The sequence below is a fragment of the Seriola aureovittata genome, chromosome 11, assembly GCF_021018895.1.
Source record: "Seriola aureovittata isolate HTS-2021-v1 ecotype China chromosome 11, ASM2101889v1, whole genome shotgun sequence".
NCBI classification, from domain to species: Eukaryota; Metazoa; Chordata; class Actinopteri; order Carangiformes; family Carangidae; genus Seriola; species Seriola aureovittata.
This window is the reverse complement of record NC_079374.1, coordinates 19,318,273-19,333,503: the sequence shown is the minus strand read 5'-3', so window position 1 is coordinate 19,333,503 and position 15,231 is coordinate 19,318,273. Positions and strand designations below refer to the sequence as shown.

General features: G+C 40.5%; 1 protein-coding gene across 1 annotated transcript in view; it reads left to right on the top strand.

The window, feature by feature from the left end:
* The first annotated feature begins 582 nt into the window (after nucleotides 1–582).
* dars1 (aspartyl-tRNA synthetase 1) overlaps nucleotides 583–15,231 on the top strand; it is a 28,756-nt gene continuing 14,107 nt past the window's right edge. Inside the window, exons 1-7 of the mRNA XM_056388952.1 lie at nucleotides 583–732; nucleotides 3,590–3,689; nucleotides 6,709–6,738; nucleotides 7,108–7,165; nucleotides 9,065–9,157; nucleotides 10,687–10,789; nucleotides 14,567–14,669. Coding sequence (XP_056244927.1) covers nucleotides 710–732; nucleotides 3,590–3,689; nucleotides 6,709–6,738; nucleotides 7,108–7,165; nucleotides 9,065–9,157; nucleotides 10,687–10,789; nucleotides 14,567–14,669 — 510 coding nt within the window. The 5' untranslated portion in view covers nucleotides 583–709. The remainder of the gene's footprint in view (nucleotides 733–3,589; nucleotides 3,690–6,708; nucleotides 6,739–7,107; nucleotides 7,166–9,064; nucleotides 9,158–10,686; nucleotides 10,790–14,566; nucleotides 14,670–15,231) is intronic.

Below are 15,231 nucleotides of genomic sequence, written 5' to 3'. Positions count from 1 at the left end.
TGTGTGTGTGTGTGTGTGTGTGTGTGTGTGTGTGTGTGTGTGTGCATTTTGTTGTAGGTGCTCTATGTTTATTTAGTTCATGTTTATAAAAATGTAATTTTTCCTGATTTTTGTTTTCACTGAGAAAAAAAGGGTTTTCAGCACAAAGGGACCATCAATTCAGGTCTCTTTAAACTACAGACTATAATTGGTCAATTACGTCCTGATATTTTTTGCATGCATCTCTGTATTTTGTTATTATAAACATAGAAATACCCACAAAATACCTATACACTGTCATCATTTATTATAATCAGTTTTACACTCCACGTGCAGTTCACATGCAGTCTGAAAAAAATAATTTGAGCAATGCATTGTCACTTAATAAATTCAGTTATCAAAGTAGCCTAGCCTAGCCTGAATTCTGCTAATTTAGCAGATGCTAAATAGCAATATGTATAGTTTTGATCAATGTACTTATGAGTCATTTTCCATTACGTGTTTACATTATTTTGTGTACCCCCTGTACAGGCATGACAAAAAACATTAGTTGGAACCACACTCCAATCATTCGTTTCTAGCCGGAACCCTTAGCATCCGGTATTTGGTGCTCCGTCAAAACAGGTCCTTCCTTCCTGCGTCCGTCCATGCTCTGAACAGCTGATGTGGTTCCTTTCTGTCAGACAGCCGTGAAACATTTTCTCTTCATTCTTTAAGAATATAGCTCGACATGACTAAAGAGGAAGTCCAGGGGTAAGAATGGCGTGAGAGTTGTTCGTGGCTTAACTCACGTCCCACACCGTCACCAGCACGCTACGCTTTTTACCACCGTAAGACAGGGTTAGCATGGATAGCAGCTAGCTAGCGTTGCCTTAACATGCAGCAGATTGCATCATCTGACAGTTTAAGTAAAGGAGTCACAACGTTTGCCCATACGAGCAAAATGTTTAAAATATCAGGCATATAAAAATAAACACCGGATGAGCACAAGCGATGCTGGGTAACCAACGATACCTTACCCGTGGGGAGTTGTTGTTTGAGCACCAAATTACATCGAAAAAGTTTGTCAGTTTATTTTGATCTTGCATAATATGGGAGTTACACTGTTAAAAATATGTGAAAAGATCTCTCACAAACCTTTAGAGTTTCCTGGTGAATTCAGCATATTACAACTTGGTTAATATAAAGTGTCAATCTGTATATTTAGTTCTCAGTAAAAGACTCAAAGCTGGAATGTGAATGAAACACTGCATTGGGTTTTGCATGGATCCCGGATCGAAATCTGTTTTCTTATGAGTCACATTATATCCTGAGTCATATTTTTCAACACATTTACTTTTTTGCTGCATACAAAACAATACTTAACCTTTTAGTTGTTTAAAATGAGTTTGCAGATTTCTACCTGTCAGGTCATGCTCATCCACATTCCACTGATGTGCTCTTCCGGTTTCCCCTCCATCCATGGGCCACTTCGCTTTCTGTTAAAGCTGGAGATACAGAGAGGAAGGACTGTTTGGGGTGTCAAACAAATTAGTCTTCCTTAAGTTAATTTAATTTATTGCTTGCAATACATTGAGTGACTGAGAGAAGAAAAGAAAACTTATATGGGTTAACACAATACACTGTGCTGTCTCATGTATGTGCTGAGACTGCCAACATGGTTGTTCATGTTATCTCAGTTTTACAGACCAAACTGTGTTATATTAAAATATGTTTGTAATATTGTGTACATCACATTTACAAGGATTTTGATTGTTCTGGTGACTTACTGTCCTTTGGATTGCTAAATCTCATATGAGGACTGATAACGTTTTGTTTTATGTTCAACTGCTCCTATTCATTTATTGTCCTTTTATGATGTAAAAATATGTGTGGAGATGTAACAACTGAGCTGTACCATGGCTTGTTCTGTAACACACCTGATGGACATACTATAGGCCGTCACAACATGTGCTACTTATGTTAACTGACTGCTGACAGTGGCCAAATGGCATATGCTGATCATTTTTAACTGCACAACATATAATCATTTGTCTGTGTGTCAATTAGCTGTGTAAAGAACTGAGAGCCACAAATGTTATGTACGGGTTTGGCAGCAGACTGCAGTGGTTTGTAGACAGCTGCTCCAGACAGTAAGGCTGACCTCACTTGCCTGAGGGAAACAAAGATTGTTGATCCAGTTTAACAGATTCAACTGGCTGGTGGAACATATGAATAAACCAGCTGCATTTTTATCGATCTACCTCGCACTCCAGTTTCATAACACGGCTGTAGGAAAAGATAGCACTAGGTTATTCATGTGTATGTATTAGGCTGGTTGTTCAATAGATGCAGAGACTTCAATAAGAAATATGGGACCTTTTCACATATTTGGAATATTTTATTTAAAATCTTAATTTCTTTCTTCATCGTAAAAGGCAATCAACACAGCGGTGTTCATTTCAAATTTGGCTGAAGGGGAAGTGTAAAACCTGGTCTGAAGTCCTCCCTTGGAAGTCATCATCTGTTGTGATTTTTGTTTCTTGTTTAGGTTTTAGTGCTATTCATAGTAGTCCTTTGGTCCTTGTTGTTTCCTGTAACTAAATAGAAGCAGCTCCCATATTACTCATTGGTTTCCTTTGGACCTACACACCTGGTCATTGGGCAGACCAAACAGCCCTAATTCATTCATTCATTCATTCATTCATTCATTCACTCATCTTCAATTGTTGCACACTTTTTAACATTGGATGCAAGTTTGATTTGAAGATGTGCGAAGTTCAGACTGTTTATAATATAAAGTCTGTGATACTCAGGTTAATTGCAGCTTTATCTTTTACAACTCTTTAGTCTTTGACCTAAAATATGAGCTCATCTGTCTTCCAGCAAGCAGCTGATAATACTAAAATGTTGCTGAGGTAGGCCAGCATAAATCACCTGCATTTGTATATTACTTTCAGATTCAAAGGCAGTATTTTTAAGTTACGAAATATGAAAGTAGTGTTCTTAAATACTGTTATTAAAGTCAAATACAAACTGAACTCACATCCAAGTGTCTAGCTGTTAGCAAACTGTTTACAAAGGTTTACAACTCATAACTGACACTGCTGTTCATTTCTGCTGTCCTGTATGTTCTATTGGGACCTAATTGCTCTCCCTAGATAGGAGTGAAGAGTGTTGTATTTATCTACTGTCCTGTTGCTCACATGCTTATCAGGCTTGACATTGTGTTGTGCTGTGTGGCAATGACATTTAGCAAATAAAGACACCTTTACTTTCAGATAAGACAAAATGTTATCATAATCCGATAATCTACATTCTTCACAAATTCTATAACGGATTAGAAGAGTGTTAGTGAGACTACTGTCTTCTTAAAGCCACAGTGTTTATCCAGACAGTTTTACTTTCTGACATCTCTGCTTTTAGCTGCTCTCCACACTCCCGTCTCTCCATTCATTGTATTGTGTGAAAAAACAATGGGATTAAAGGTATGACAGACTTAAAAGCTGGAGGTGGCCATGGTTCAGAATTAATTTTCCCAGGCAGTCAAAAACTTCCTCATGGGATGAAGGCAAAATAGGAGGTGGAAATTGACTTAAATGTTTATGTTGTGTGTTTCTTCCTGTCTCAGGGTGGAGGAGGAGCAGCAGGCTCAGTCAAAGAAAGCCCTGAAGAAACAGCAGAAGGAAGCAGAGAAAGCTGCAAAGAAGGCTGAGAAACAAGCCAAGCTGGTCAGTGTTTTTTTTTTTTAAGTTTTCTTTTCCTTTTTTTTTTTTTTTTTTGGTTTGTTGTTTGACATCCGTCACCCCCTCTTACAGCTGGTAAGACTGTGACGTGCAGGCGTGCTGGGTATTGTGGGTCCAGGAGGGTAGATTAGCCGGCAGGGGGGCATGAGTAGCTATTGTTTAGGTATTCCTGTCATTTTGACTTGTTTATGTCCACCCAAACAAAGTGCTATTTTCTTCTACATTGAATGCACGACATATTAGCTCCGTTTTAACATGCAGTTGCAACCATTCTGCACAAAGAAGGTCAGACATACTTTTACAAAGCTCTTGCTCTCCTGTTGGAAAATAAACTCTGACTGCTAAAAAAAACAAGAAATCCTGCACACTGTCAACTATTTAACATTTCACTCCTCAGAGCTTTAATTTTACCTGATTTATTGTCATCGCTAATATAGTGAATGATTGACATTGAGCAAGATTTTTGTGTTTTTCACTCAAATAAAGATCCAGAAAAATCCTTCATGGCCCCATCTTTAACAGGTTTGACGCAGTTGCCACCAACTAGAGAAACTGATGACATATGTTCCTATAAATCCAACAAAGCATGTGGAGCAGTTGCCAGTGCCAAAGTACTCCTGTACTTCCACAGAAAAAATTGAGTTCCACATTTTTTTTTCTGAAGTGACTGCACTGCAACCATGAGCATTTCACTGTCACAGATGCAAGTGGTTTTGGGTACTTACCCAGCACCGATCCAAATTTTTTTTGTGACAATACAAATGCCAACACTCAAACTCAGGCTCTCCTCTGATGCTCAGTACCAATCCAGTACAGCACAAATCTGTATAGCACTTCCTCTCTGTATGAAACTCACTGTGGTCGTTAATATGCAAGTTAACATGACGCTGTGACTATAAAAGATTACATCTTACTATGCAAAGAGACATTCACAACCAGGACAACTAGTGTTGTGTACAGATACGCACCTGACAAACAGGCTGAGCTGCTGTGATAAACGATGATCAGATTCAAAACTGCATTTTATCGCTTTTCACTTCAATCCATTCACTGCTGAACACACCACATATCATTTAATCACATATTTTAGAGGATTTATGTTAATATAGTTTTGCTAATTTCAGCTTTGTTTAAATTTAAAGTTGAGATGTGACACCACAGAAATGTTGTTTATGTCGAAATGATATGGATTTCTGTTGTTACAACTGTCTGACAGTTGGTAATGAGCTAAGAAGTTAGTAGCACATTGGTTGTCTCTGCACACTCTGCCCTGGGATGTTTTAGGGTTAGTGGTGCTGGACTCTGGACCTCAGGCCAGTATCATTGTCCCAGATCACACCCCCCACCCTGCATCCCTACCTATCTATGTTTTTGTCATTTATGTTTTAAAAAAAAAAAAGAAATAGAAATGATGACCTGCATTTCTATAAACTGGCGCCTTTTTCTCTCAACTGCTCAGAACACAGACAGGAAAAAACTTGGGTGCCAGTTTATAGAAATGCAGATCATCTAACCACATCACGTGTGCGGTGATTAGTTTTTTCTCTTTTTTCCCCTTACAAACCAAAAGCGGCCTGCTAAACCTACATTAGCTACCTACATTTGCTGTTAATAAGATGTTACATCAGTCCTTGTTCCATGAGCTGCTCTCCTGCTTTATTAAACGTGTAATTTACAAAAATGTCTGTATTAATTCAAATTACTTCTTCAATGCAGTGTTTCCAAATGACATCCAGACAAAAAGTGCAGAAAATGTACTTGTAGTGTACTTGGTGACATTATCTAATCACATATGGAACGACCAACACATCTGGCCTTCGTATTAAAATGCATGTTTTGTGAAGCGCATGCAGGAGGTGATGGTTAACAGAAGTAGCTTAACGCATCACAATTGGCTCACTGCAGCAAATACATGGAGCAGAGCAGAAAATATCATGTATGTAAAGTAAGTACGTGACTTTTTGACTGATACCCGATGCACTTAATAATGTCAGTATCCAGACTCATATTGGTGCATCCCTAAATTCTTCCCCTAGACTTTTCCCTTAAAGCAAGATCTTTAGGATATAAATGAGGTAATCTGTATCCATTGTTAGAGAACATGTCATCTAGCTGGAATTGAACTTATCCTTGACTGATTAGACACCCTGTGCGTTTGAGAGTCGTGTATCAAGTGGCTCTTATAGGCAAAAGCATCAGGGTTTCCTTTCCTCCTGGATAAAAGCTATCAGCATGCTTCATGGAAGAAGCAGGTGTTGTCACTGTTTAATGCACTAGCTATTGCTGCCTATAGTAAAATGGTGTAGTAAGCATTACCTAGGAGAAGACCTGAAAGCCGAGTTGAATATTTATTGAGTCAGTGTTATTTCATGTTGTCTACTTTCTCTGCTGACACTCGTGACTTGAGTCACTCCAGTGTGAGGCGGTTGCTTCATGGCTGTAGCAGGTCTATATTCAGTTGATAGTAAGCTGCAATATCATCCATCATGTGACTGGATTGTCATATCAAGGATGGGCGATTCCAATTCACTCCACTGCCACCAGCCATTTCCTACTCCAATATCAATTTGCATAGAAAATGGAATTGTAACTTTGCCAAGACTCGATCTCATTGCACTCTGGGAGTCATTTGCCTATACGTCAGTGCAGAGATAAAGAATATCTGTCCACTTATTCTGTTTCTATTACAAAGCAATATCTCCTGCTGCCATTGCTCATTGTCTATGATGTGTTGGACTAATGCGTGGAAGAGCTGTGCATTCCAGGGATCTAAGGCTTGGCTCCAGGACTGAGCTATGATTTATTAATTTCATTCAAATCCCTGATAGCACAAGATGAAAACACAATTTACATGACTGTTGTAGCAAAACGTTTTAAGTTGTTCCATTTGAAGTTGAATGTTTTTGAACATTTTTCATGCTTGAATTTAATAGATAGTCCTCTTGTTGTTATTTCCTGGCTGTTGGCAATGCCCTTTAAACCCCGTCGCTTCTTTGTGTTTCAGGCTGCCGAACAACAAAGCACAGAGGAAGATGTAAGTATCCCATACAGATCACAGTATGCTTCCCCTCAGACCAGTTTCCTGCCTTTCTGTCTGACTTTGATTCTACCACTGCTTTCACACCTTTGCAACAGTTTGTATGCAAATACCAGCACGCTGAAAGCTGGAGTTTCTGTTGTCTGTTCTACCATTTTCTTATAAGATCATGATAAGCCCCATTATCTGTTCTGTCTGTCTGTTATCTGACATGTAGTAGACAGACTGACGCTTCTGAAGAGTGGCTGTTTAAGAACAATAAATAGTTGATATGCATACGCGAAAAGCAGCGTGATGTGTTATTTAGCTGTTTAATGAAATGACTGATCTCGACTTTGATTAAGATGTTGTGTTTTATTTTCTCAGGACTTTGCCAAGGATCGATACGGTGTGTCAGCTATGGTCCAGTCCCAACAAAAACTGGGTTAGTCACTTTTGTCACAGGCAACCTAACAGCCAACCAAACACGCAATTGAAAACACGGAAGAATAATTGAAAGATGGCGAAGATTAATTAGATTTATTTGCGCTCTTGAAAACTTCATACAGTATATACCCATTTCCCTGTGAGCTGATATTTGGTATTTTCAGGTTAGATGTTATTTTTTGGGCATTTTTACCTTTATTGTGATAGAGGCAGTGAGAGAGATACAGAAAGTTTGGGGGGAGAGAGAGAGAGGGGGTGACAAGAGGCAAAGGGCCGCAGGTTGGTTTCAAACCCATGGCCGTCGCGGTTACATGGTTACCAGGTTACATGAATATAGTTAAATTTGGTAGCATGAAGATTTTGCCATGTTCCTGTTCTCAATGCATCACATTGGACTGATCACTCCCTTTAGATGTTGTTGAGTATATTCCATTGTGTGCCTGCTGTCTGTGTTGCCACTCTCTTTTCCAAATGTGTCTGCATAATGTCAGCACAGTGGGAAAAAAGAAATGCATCTCAAAAGAATTTACTTATTCACACCCACATAGTGTGAACAAAATATTCACAGAATACAGTACACACAGTAAACACAATGACTTCCTTTGGTTGGAACGAATGTCTTATTTTAATATTATTTTAAGGTATCAGAGTTTTTTTTTTTTTTTCTTGTTCACTGTATTATACTGAGTTTCACATCAGTCATCTGACAGTAGAAGTGGAAGCCTCACCCAGAAATGAATCTCTTAAAAGCTTCCTGCTTTACAATTTACTGTGCCCTTTTATTTTTATGCATTTGTCTTACATAGTAGCTGATGTTAAGGTGAGACTGACAATATTTTTTTTTTAAATCTGAAATTAGGTTAATCTTTTAGAAAAATGATTGGCGCAAATGTGAACTAAGCTCGATTAACAAAGTGGGTTCAAGATCATGGTCAGCTGACGTGACCCTTGCCTTCTCCTTCTTCCCATCTCGTGTGAAAGACGCAAGTCATTGATATAAAGTCACACATGAGTCAGCCCTGTGTTGAGAAACAGAGGTTGGACATGGATTCTTCAGTAGAAGTTAGATGGGATATTTCACCTGAACAGCCAACGAAGAAGCGAGGAAATTACAATAACATGATGAAATGGAGAACATGCTGTTCCTTCAAATTTCATGTTTTGGTACAAGATGACGTCCTGATCCAAAGTGCGTCAGGTTACGTTTGTCTGGCTGTCAAACGTTACTGATGTATCACGATTACAACTGATAAGCATCATGAAAAATTCTTTTGGTCCCTTCTCTCATCACAATTGCAGCAGTGTCAGTGATAATTGCAGTAACTAATAGTGCGTGATAACTCCCAGATGAACGAGGCAGCAGGCGACCCTGTCGAGGTCATCCATCTGTCTGGATGCTCTTTCAGCTTCAGTGGCAGCAAACAAAGTGGGGCCTCCCTCACCTGCATGCTAAGCTCAGCACATAGGGACAGAGGGGGAGGAACGGGGATGAGGGCTTTTATGTGGGTTGACGCAGAGTTCCCAGCCAAAAGGGCGGCTCTGTTTTCTCTGGTGTAGCCTCGGTGTCTGCCTCTTCTGCTCGCTGATAATGAGGAGAAGGCATGCCTCTGAGTGACACAGGTGAAACTAGAGTCAATTTGTCATAAAGACCACAGAGAGTAGGTGGGTTAGACAGCTTTCAGTAGGCCTCCTAGTGTGTCTTATTTATTAGACGTGTCTGTAATTTGAGCATTTTATTGTGTGTACGTCCGCACATGGATGCTTATTCACATTTCTTTCTGCCTTTGGGAGTGTGCAGAGAGGAGGGGAGGGGGTGTGAGATTCCTTATGCAGAGGTTGGGAGGCAGAAAAGTTCTTTTGAAGTAATACAATTTTTGTGTGTATGTGTGTGAGCCAGACAGGGCATTGGTCCGGGTCCAAGACCTTACTCCTGAGAAAGCTGACCAGCTGATCTGGCTGCGTGCCCGAGTCCACACCAGCAGAGCCAAAGGTGAGATCACCCCCACCCCCCCATATGTTTTTTTTTTTCTCCACACAAAAGAAAGTTGCTCTAAGATGAAAAATGATGAACAGCTAAGATTGGATGGCCTCTGTGCTAATCCTCACTATACTATACTGAAATGTGTAAAACTTCTTCCCCTGAGTCAGTTATCAACATCACTACCTTTTCCTCAAAACCAAATGGCCATACCAGTTGGCTTTGACTTGACCATTGTGAGTGATCCCATGACCTAGATGACTTGTATCGCTCTCTTCAGACTGATCTGGGCCAAAGATCAGAAACTAAAAAAGAAACGTCCAGCTTTTCAAGCAGCTTCAGTTTGTCAGTTTGTGAAGATACATCCCAAACCTTACCTCAGTGTGAATGAGAATTTTTCTACAATAGATTTCTTTCTGGGATTTTTTTTTTTTTACTTCCTTCCAGGTTAGGTAGAGTTTGACAACCCGAGGCTGTTTGATATCATTGTCAGATTAGTATGTCACTGCCAACAGGAAGATCAGATAACCTCTGTTTGCAGCATTGCAGCTACTGGCAGCCATATAGCTGCTCTATTTAAATACAATGAACCCACTGAGCTCTGCCAGGTTATTACATCTCTGTATGAAAGATCAAGCCTTTTCCCTGGCGTGCTAAATCTTTGATTACAAATAAACTAAGGTCTCAATGATGATCTTTAAGCCATTTCCTTTCACGATAACTTCCACAGTTAAGAGTCACTTCCCCTCCACTCATGTCTTCATTCTCTCTGCTCGCTGTAAGGATGTCCGTGTGAGCAGAATAACATCCTGATTTTGTCTGAGATGAGGTGCATCTGTTGGTGGGATTCTGGCACCACTGTTATCCCCACCACCCCCCCACCCCTTTTCTCAAGCAGCAAACATCAAAGTACCTGGGTGGTCTGATTGTCTACTAGTTAGCTAACGTATTTGCACTGTTCGTGTGTGTGTGTGTGTGTGTGTGTGTGTGTGTGTGTGTGTGTGTGTGTGTGTGTGTGTGTGTGTGTGTGTGTGTGTGTGTGTGTGTGTGTGTGTGTGTGTGTGTGTGTGTGTGTGTGTGTGTGTGTGTGTGTGTGTGTGTGTGTGTGTGTGTGTGTGTGTGTGTGTGTGTGTGTGTGTGTGTGTGTGTGTGTGTGTGTGTGTGTGTGTGTGTGTGTGTGTGTGTGTGTGTGTGTGTGTGTGTGTGTGTGTGTGTGTGTGTGTGTGTGTGTGTGTGTGTGTGTGTGAGAGAGTGTGTGAGAGAGTTTGTTAGGAAGGTAGCAATCATCTTTTCTCCACATGGTGATCATCAAAGACAGCACTCCGTTCACAAATGTTTGACACTTTACCTGTAGATGACAAGAATCCTTACAGCTGAGGGATACCCTCTACATCCTGACTAACACTTATCCCTTTTGACTGCACAAACTTACATTGCTTCAGAGTAAGCACCCAAACTTTTATCGTGACAAGACTGTTAAGCTTGCTTGAATGAGGTCTTAACACCCCGGCACTATCTACTTTTGTTGTTTTTGTTTTCAGGGAAGCAATGCTTCTTGGTCCTGCGTCAACAGCAGTTCAACGTGCAGGCACTAGTTGCGGTGGGAGATCGTGCCAGCAAGCAGATGGTCAAGTTTGCTGCAAAGTGAGTACCAAGACTGCTCTTCCTGTCAGAGGGGGCAAAAAACAATGGTGGGAAACTCCTGGACGCTAATCGTCCGCCGATCCATTTTCACACATTCTGAGTGAGGTGGATGGGGGGGGGGAAATCAATCATTTTTCACTTGACAACAAAAGCTGGCTGTTAACAGGGCGGGATACAGCAGTGTTTTAATGGAGCGGTTCCTGTCGAGATGGCAGATACAGCAGCTTGGATCAGACGAGGAAGAAATGCTTAAGAGCCAAGCACCATTAGTCATCTCAGCAGCTAAATTGTAGCTCATTACTGGTAGTGTATGAGCGAACACAATTATCAGCGGATATGCACTTTACTGAAAAGGGCTACCACCTAAAGGGTGATAATAACACTGCCTTAGGTTGGCGTGGTTCACAAGGGAGCTAATTTGTGTAATAATTCAAAATTTGAACTTTAAACCCACATGACACATTCACAGTGTAATTCCAGTGATTTACTAGAGTATACAGTGTTGTAGTAAATTACTGTTTTCCACTACTCCCATTATTTGATAAATTCAGAATATTTGTAAATGGGGAAGGTGATCATGAATTACTTAACTGGCTCCTCCTCAGTTATTGCTAAATTAGACAAAGAGCAACACCCATAACTGCAATCTGGCAAACCTAAATGGCAGTTATTACGCTGGATTATACAGAACTAAAGCAATGCAGAGACCGTAGTGTTACTTAATACTGTTTAAAGCAAGCCCAGTATTAAGAAGCAGCGATTATAGATTTACAGGCTCACGAAAAGCTGCCGTCAAGACTGAAGACAGAACTAGTGTCTGCTCTTTCAGCCTCCCATATAAGCTTACAAGATTTGAAAGAAATCAGTTTAATTAAAACTCTTAACTAAAGAACACATCACTGAAGACGTAGACCAGAGGGCGAGTGTCTCTCTCTGGCTTCTCACTCCCTCGGATCAATTAGGACCAGCAGAATACTATCTGCAGAACAGTCTGCTTTACAGAATTTAAAAACAGTTATTATATTAGATAGCATCTACAATAAGTATCAGAGTAAATATTTATTTCATGTTGTACTTTGAGTAAATATAAGCAACCATTCAGTACAGACAGTACAGACTTAATGAGAGAAGTAAATAACGAATGACCGTTTATGTACACACCTGCCTGAGCCGTATGTAAACAGTCGGAGCTACTAAATGTTTGATGAACGTCCAAATGTGCATAAATTACCATTTCACTTCCATTCATTGTACGTGTGTTTCATAAATGAGACCCTAGGATCCTCTTGGCAGGTTGTTGTGGTATATTCAGCTTTACAGGAAACTTAACTCAGACATAAGTTTGTTTTTCTAATGAGGGCAAGGTCACTGCCGCTCCGACTTGAGTCTTGACCTCTGCTGGCTGACCACACTGACCCCACTTTGTCAGTAGTGTCAAAATCCCCTGACCGTGCCCTAGTTCCTCTCAGCCACTCAGCTGACCGGCTCCCAGCTGTCATTAAGATTCATTTACTCTTTTCCTGCAGCGCTTTGTAGCTTCAGAAAAGGCACTGAACACAGGCGATAAAGGAACAGTGCTTTCAAATTCTTTTGTTTGATATTGTAAAAAAGTTGACTTTATGTCACAGAGGAGAAAGTTTTTCCACGTTTTGGACAACAGTTACGTTTCAATATGTTTTTGTAACGGTCAGATGATTTCTTTTATGTGCAGTAGTTCCTCAATTTGGTTCTGCAATATTGTGGTTGGGCAGTTAGATGGTTGTGCCATACGTTTCCACCTGACAGCGGAGCAAGTGAAAGTGATGACATGGTTTTCCACGACAACATGGTCTTGTGTCAAAAGTCAAAAATAGCATAGTCACACTGCAGCGTAATCATCAGGTGACTTTCTGAAGATTGCTCTTGGGATCAAAATGTCATTTTCTTTATATTGAAATATCTAATAACAGGTTACACTATGAGTTTCTGTGGCTTTCTAGCCTTGGTCTAATTTCACACGCTTGGGTGTGATGATTGACAAGCTGAGTAAGACCCTGGATTACAAGTAAATCCTCTCATAATCATGTGGAGGGCAGTGATGACATTGCTGAGGAAGTCTCCTTTCGCATATTGAATGTCCAAGACGTCCTCCTCTCACTCGCACAATTTAATTAAGTGATCTTCAGACTCAAGTACCTTAGGTATGCTGAGAGTTGAGAGGAAGAGAACTGTGTATAACAATAATAATGTGTATACTGTGACGCTTGTAGGTTCACTTCAGTTTTGAGTAGCCTGATTCAGTCAGGGTGGTGTTTGTGAGACCCTCACGAGTCAGTGAGAGTAACAGTTCTACCACTGCATACATACCAGTCAGCTTTTGTGATACATCAGCAGCTGGAAGGTAGCGTCCATGTGTTTTGTTGAACCCAAAGTATGATAACCAAAGTTACAATAGTATCTCTAGAAATCCTGCCATTACTTAATTCACATCTTTTCTCCTTTTTGTACCAAATCCAGGCAGTACTGGACCCAAATTAAAAACACAGATTCTCTCTCCATTTTTCTATCTGAGATGAATTTTTCATCTCCACATGATATTGTCAAATCTCAGTCTTGAGTTAATCAGTCTGTTTCCCTCCGTGTGTGTGCTGAATGTGTTGTCACCAGCCTCTGGGTCCTGCAGCGGAAGTTATTAATGTGGGGATTTATTTGTCTAACTGATCTCCTACTAGAGGGGAAGGACTATGGCGGCAGCTGTCGTGGGGCTGAAGGGATAGCAGTACCCTAGTGTTCAGTCCCTCATTACTACTTTTTAATGAGGAGGAATGAAGGATTTCAGCGGGTTTCCCATCTGGCCTTGCGCTGCATGATGATCAGTGCTGTTCCACACGTCTCTTATGATACTAGGAGTTTCAGTGAGGAGCCTGCGTAGGGAGATTGTGTCTTTTTTTGAAACCCCATAGTAACAAAATTAAAAAAAGGTTCTCCTTACATGCTGTAGTTTACTTTGAGTTGATAGGGGAATTTGTAGCCCTGCTTTCAATATCAAACTGTTATTGTGGCAGAGCTGGGTACTTCCCATGAGTTCACACTACGGTATAAGCTGCAACCCTTTTGCAACAAGATGCTAATCAGTCGTGTCAAAACTTCACTACCTTTCTCTTAATCACCTGCTTCTGTTTATCTACTACTTCTCCTGGGTGACTAATGTACAATTATTAAGGGAAATTATTGAAAGTAATTGAAAGTTGTAAAAAAAAAACTGTGCTTGAACTGTGTGATTATGTAGTGTACCATAATGTATCCTATCATCTGCTATAATTCCTGCAGGTATGATAGATGGTTGGGTCAGGTTGGGCCTACATACTCCTCAGAAGCAGCGTGATTCCACCTGATCAATCTCTGTACCAGATGCAGTGATTTTTGTGAAAGCAAAACATTGTTGACACTGTTGAGCAGAGAAGGGGGGGGGGGGGGGTAAGAGGTTTTGTTATGAAGGGTTTTGTTATGACACTCTTGTGGTATCTCAACTTGCCCCTCTCTCCCCGAGTTAGTAAATGTCAGAGCAGCAGTCGTATATTTGCAGTCGTAAAAAGTGGAAAAAAAAAAATCACTCACCCATGTCCCACGCTGCACCACATATATCACAACCATGAAGAATAGAAATGCATGTCTACAAGCATCCGTTACAGTTTAATGGAAATATTGTTCTCATGCAGTTCGCCTCCCACACAGAGGAGTTTGTTTTCTAAGTGCTATCTGTTGTTTACCCTCCATCCTCCCAACTGTCTCCACCAGCATTACCAAGGAAAGCATCGTGGACGTGGAGGCGTCGGTGAGGAAAGTGGAGCAGAAGATCGAGAGCTGCTCCCAGCAGGACGTGGAGCTCCACATTGAGAGGGTGGGCAGGTTTCACTGCAGTCATCAATGCATGTGAACACAGAGCGGATGATACAGTCTGTTTTTATGCAGCGCAGTACTCCTCTACATCTAAATAAAAACTCAAATCTAGACATTCTGCCTGCAAGCGATCACATCCTTCAGGCAGCAGGTATCTGTTCACATCTCTTCATATAGGAACTCCACAGGCGTCATGTAAACACCAACACACGTTAATGCACTCAGCATTTAACTCTTTTTCACTCGACACAGTGTATGATCATCAGTATTTTTACTACAAAACATTACATATGTATGAGGGAGTTGCAATATACTGATGTTGACGCATTGACGATAACCGTGATATTAAAAGAATTCATAATTGATATTGCATTAATAATTCCTGCTGCTGTCCGACTGAATAACAAACACTGCACTCAGTAGAACACAGACACCAAGACACAAGACTGACAACTCATCTGCAATAATAAACACAACAATATTTAAATATCTAAATGTAGATACTGCGTTATTATGTACTATTTATCTTGTTTTTAAGTATTTTATATTGACATTTTGCAGTT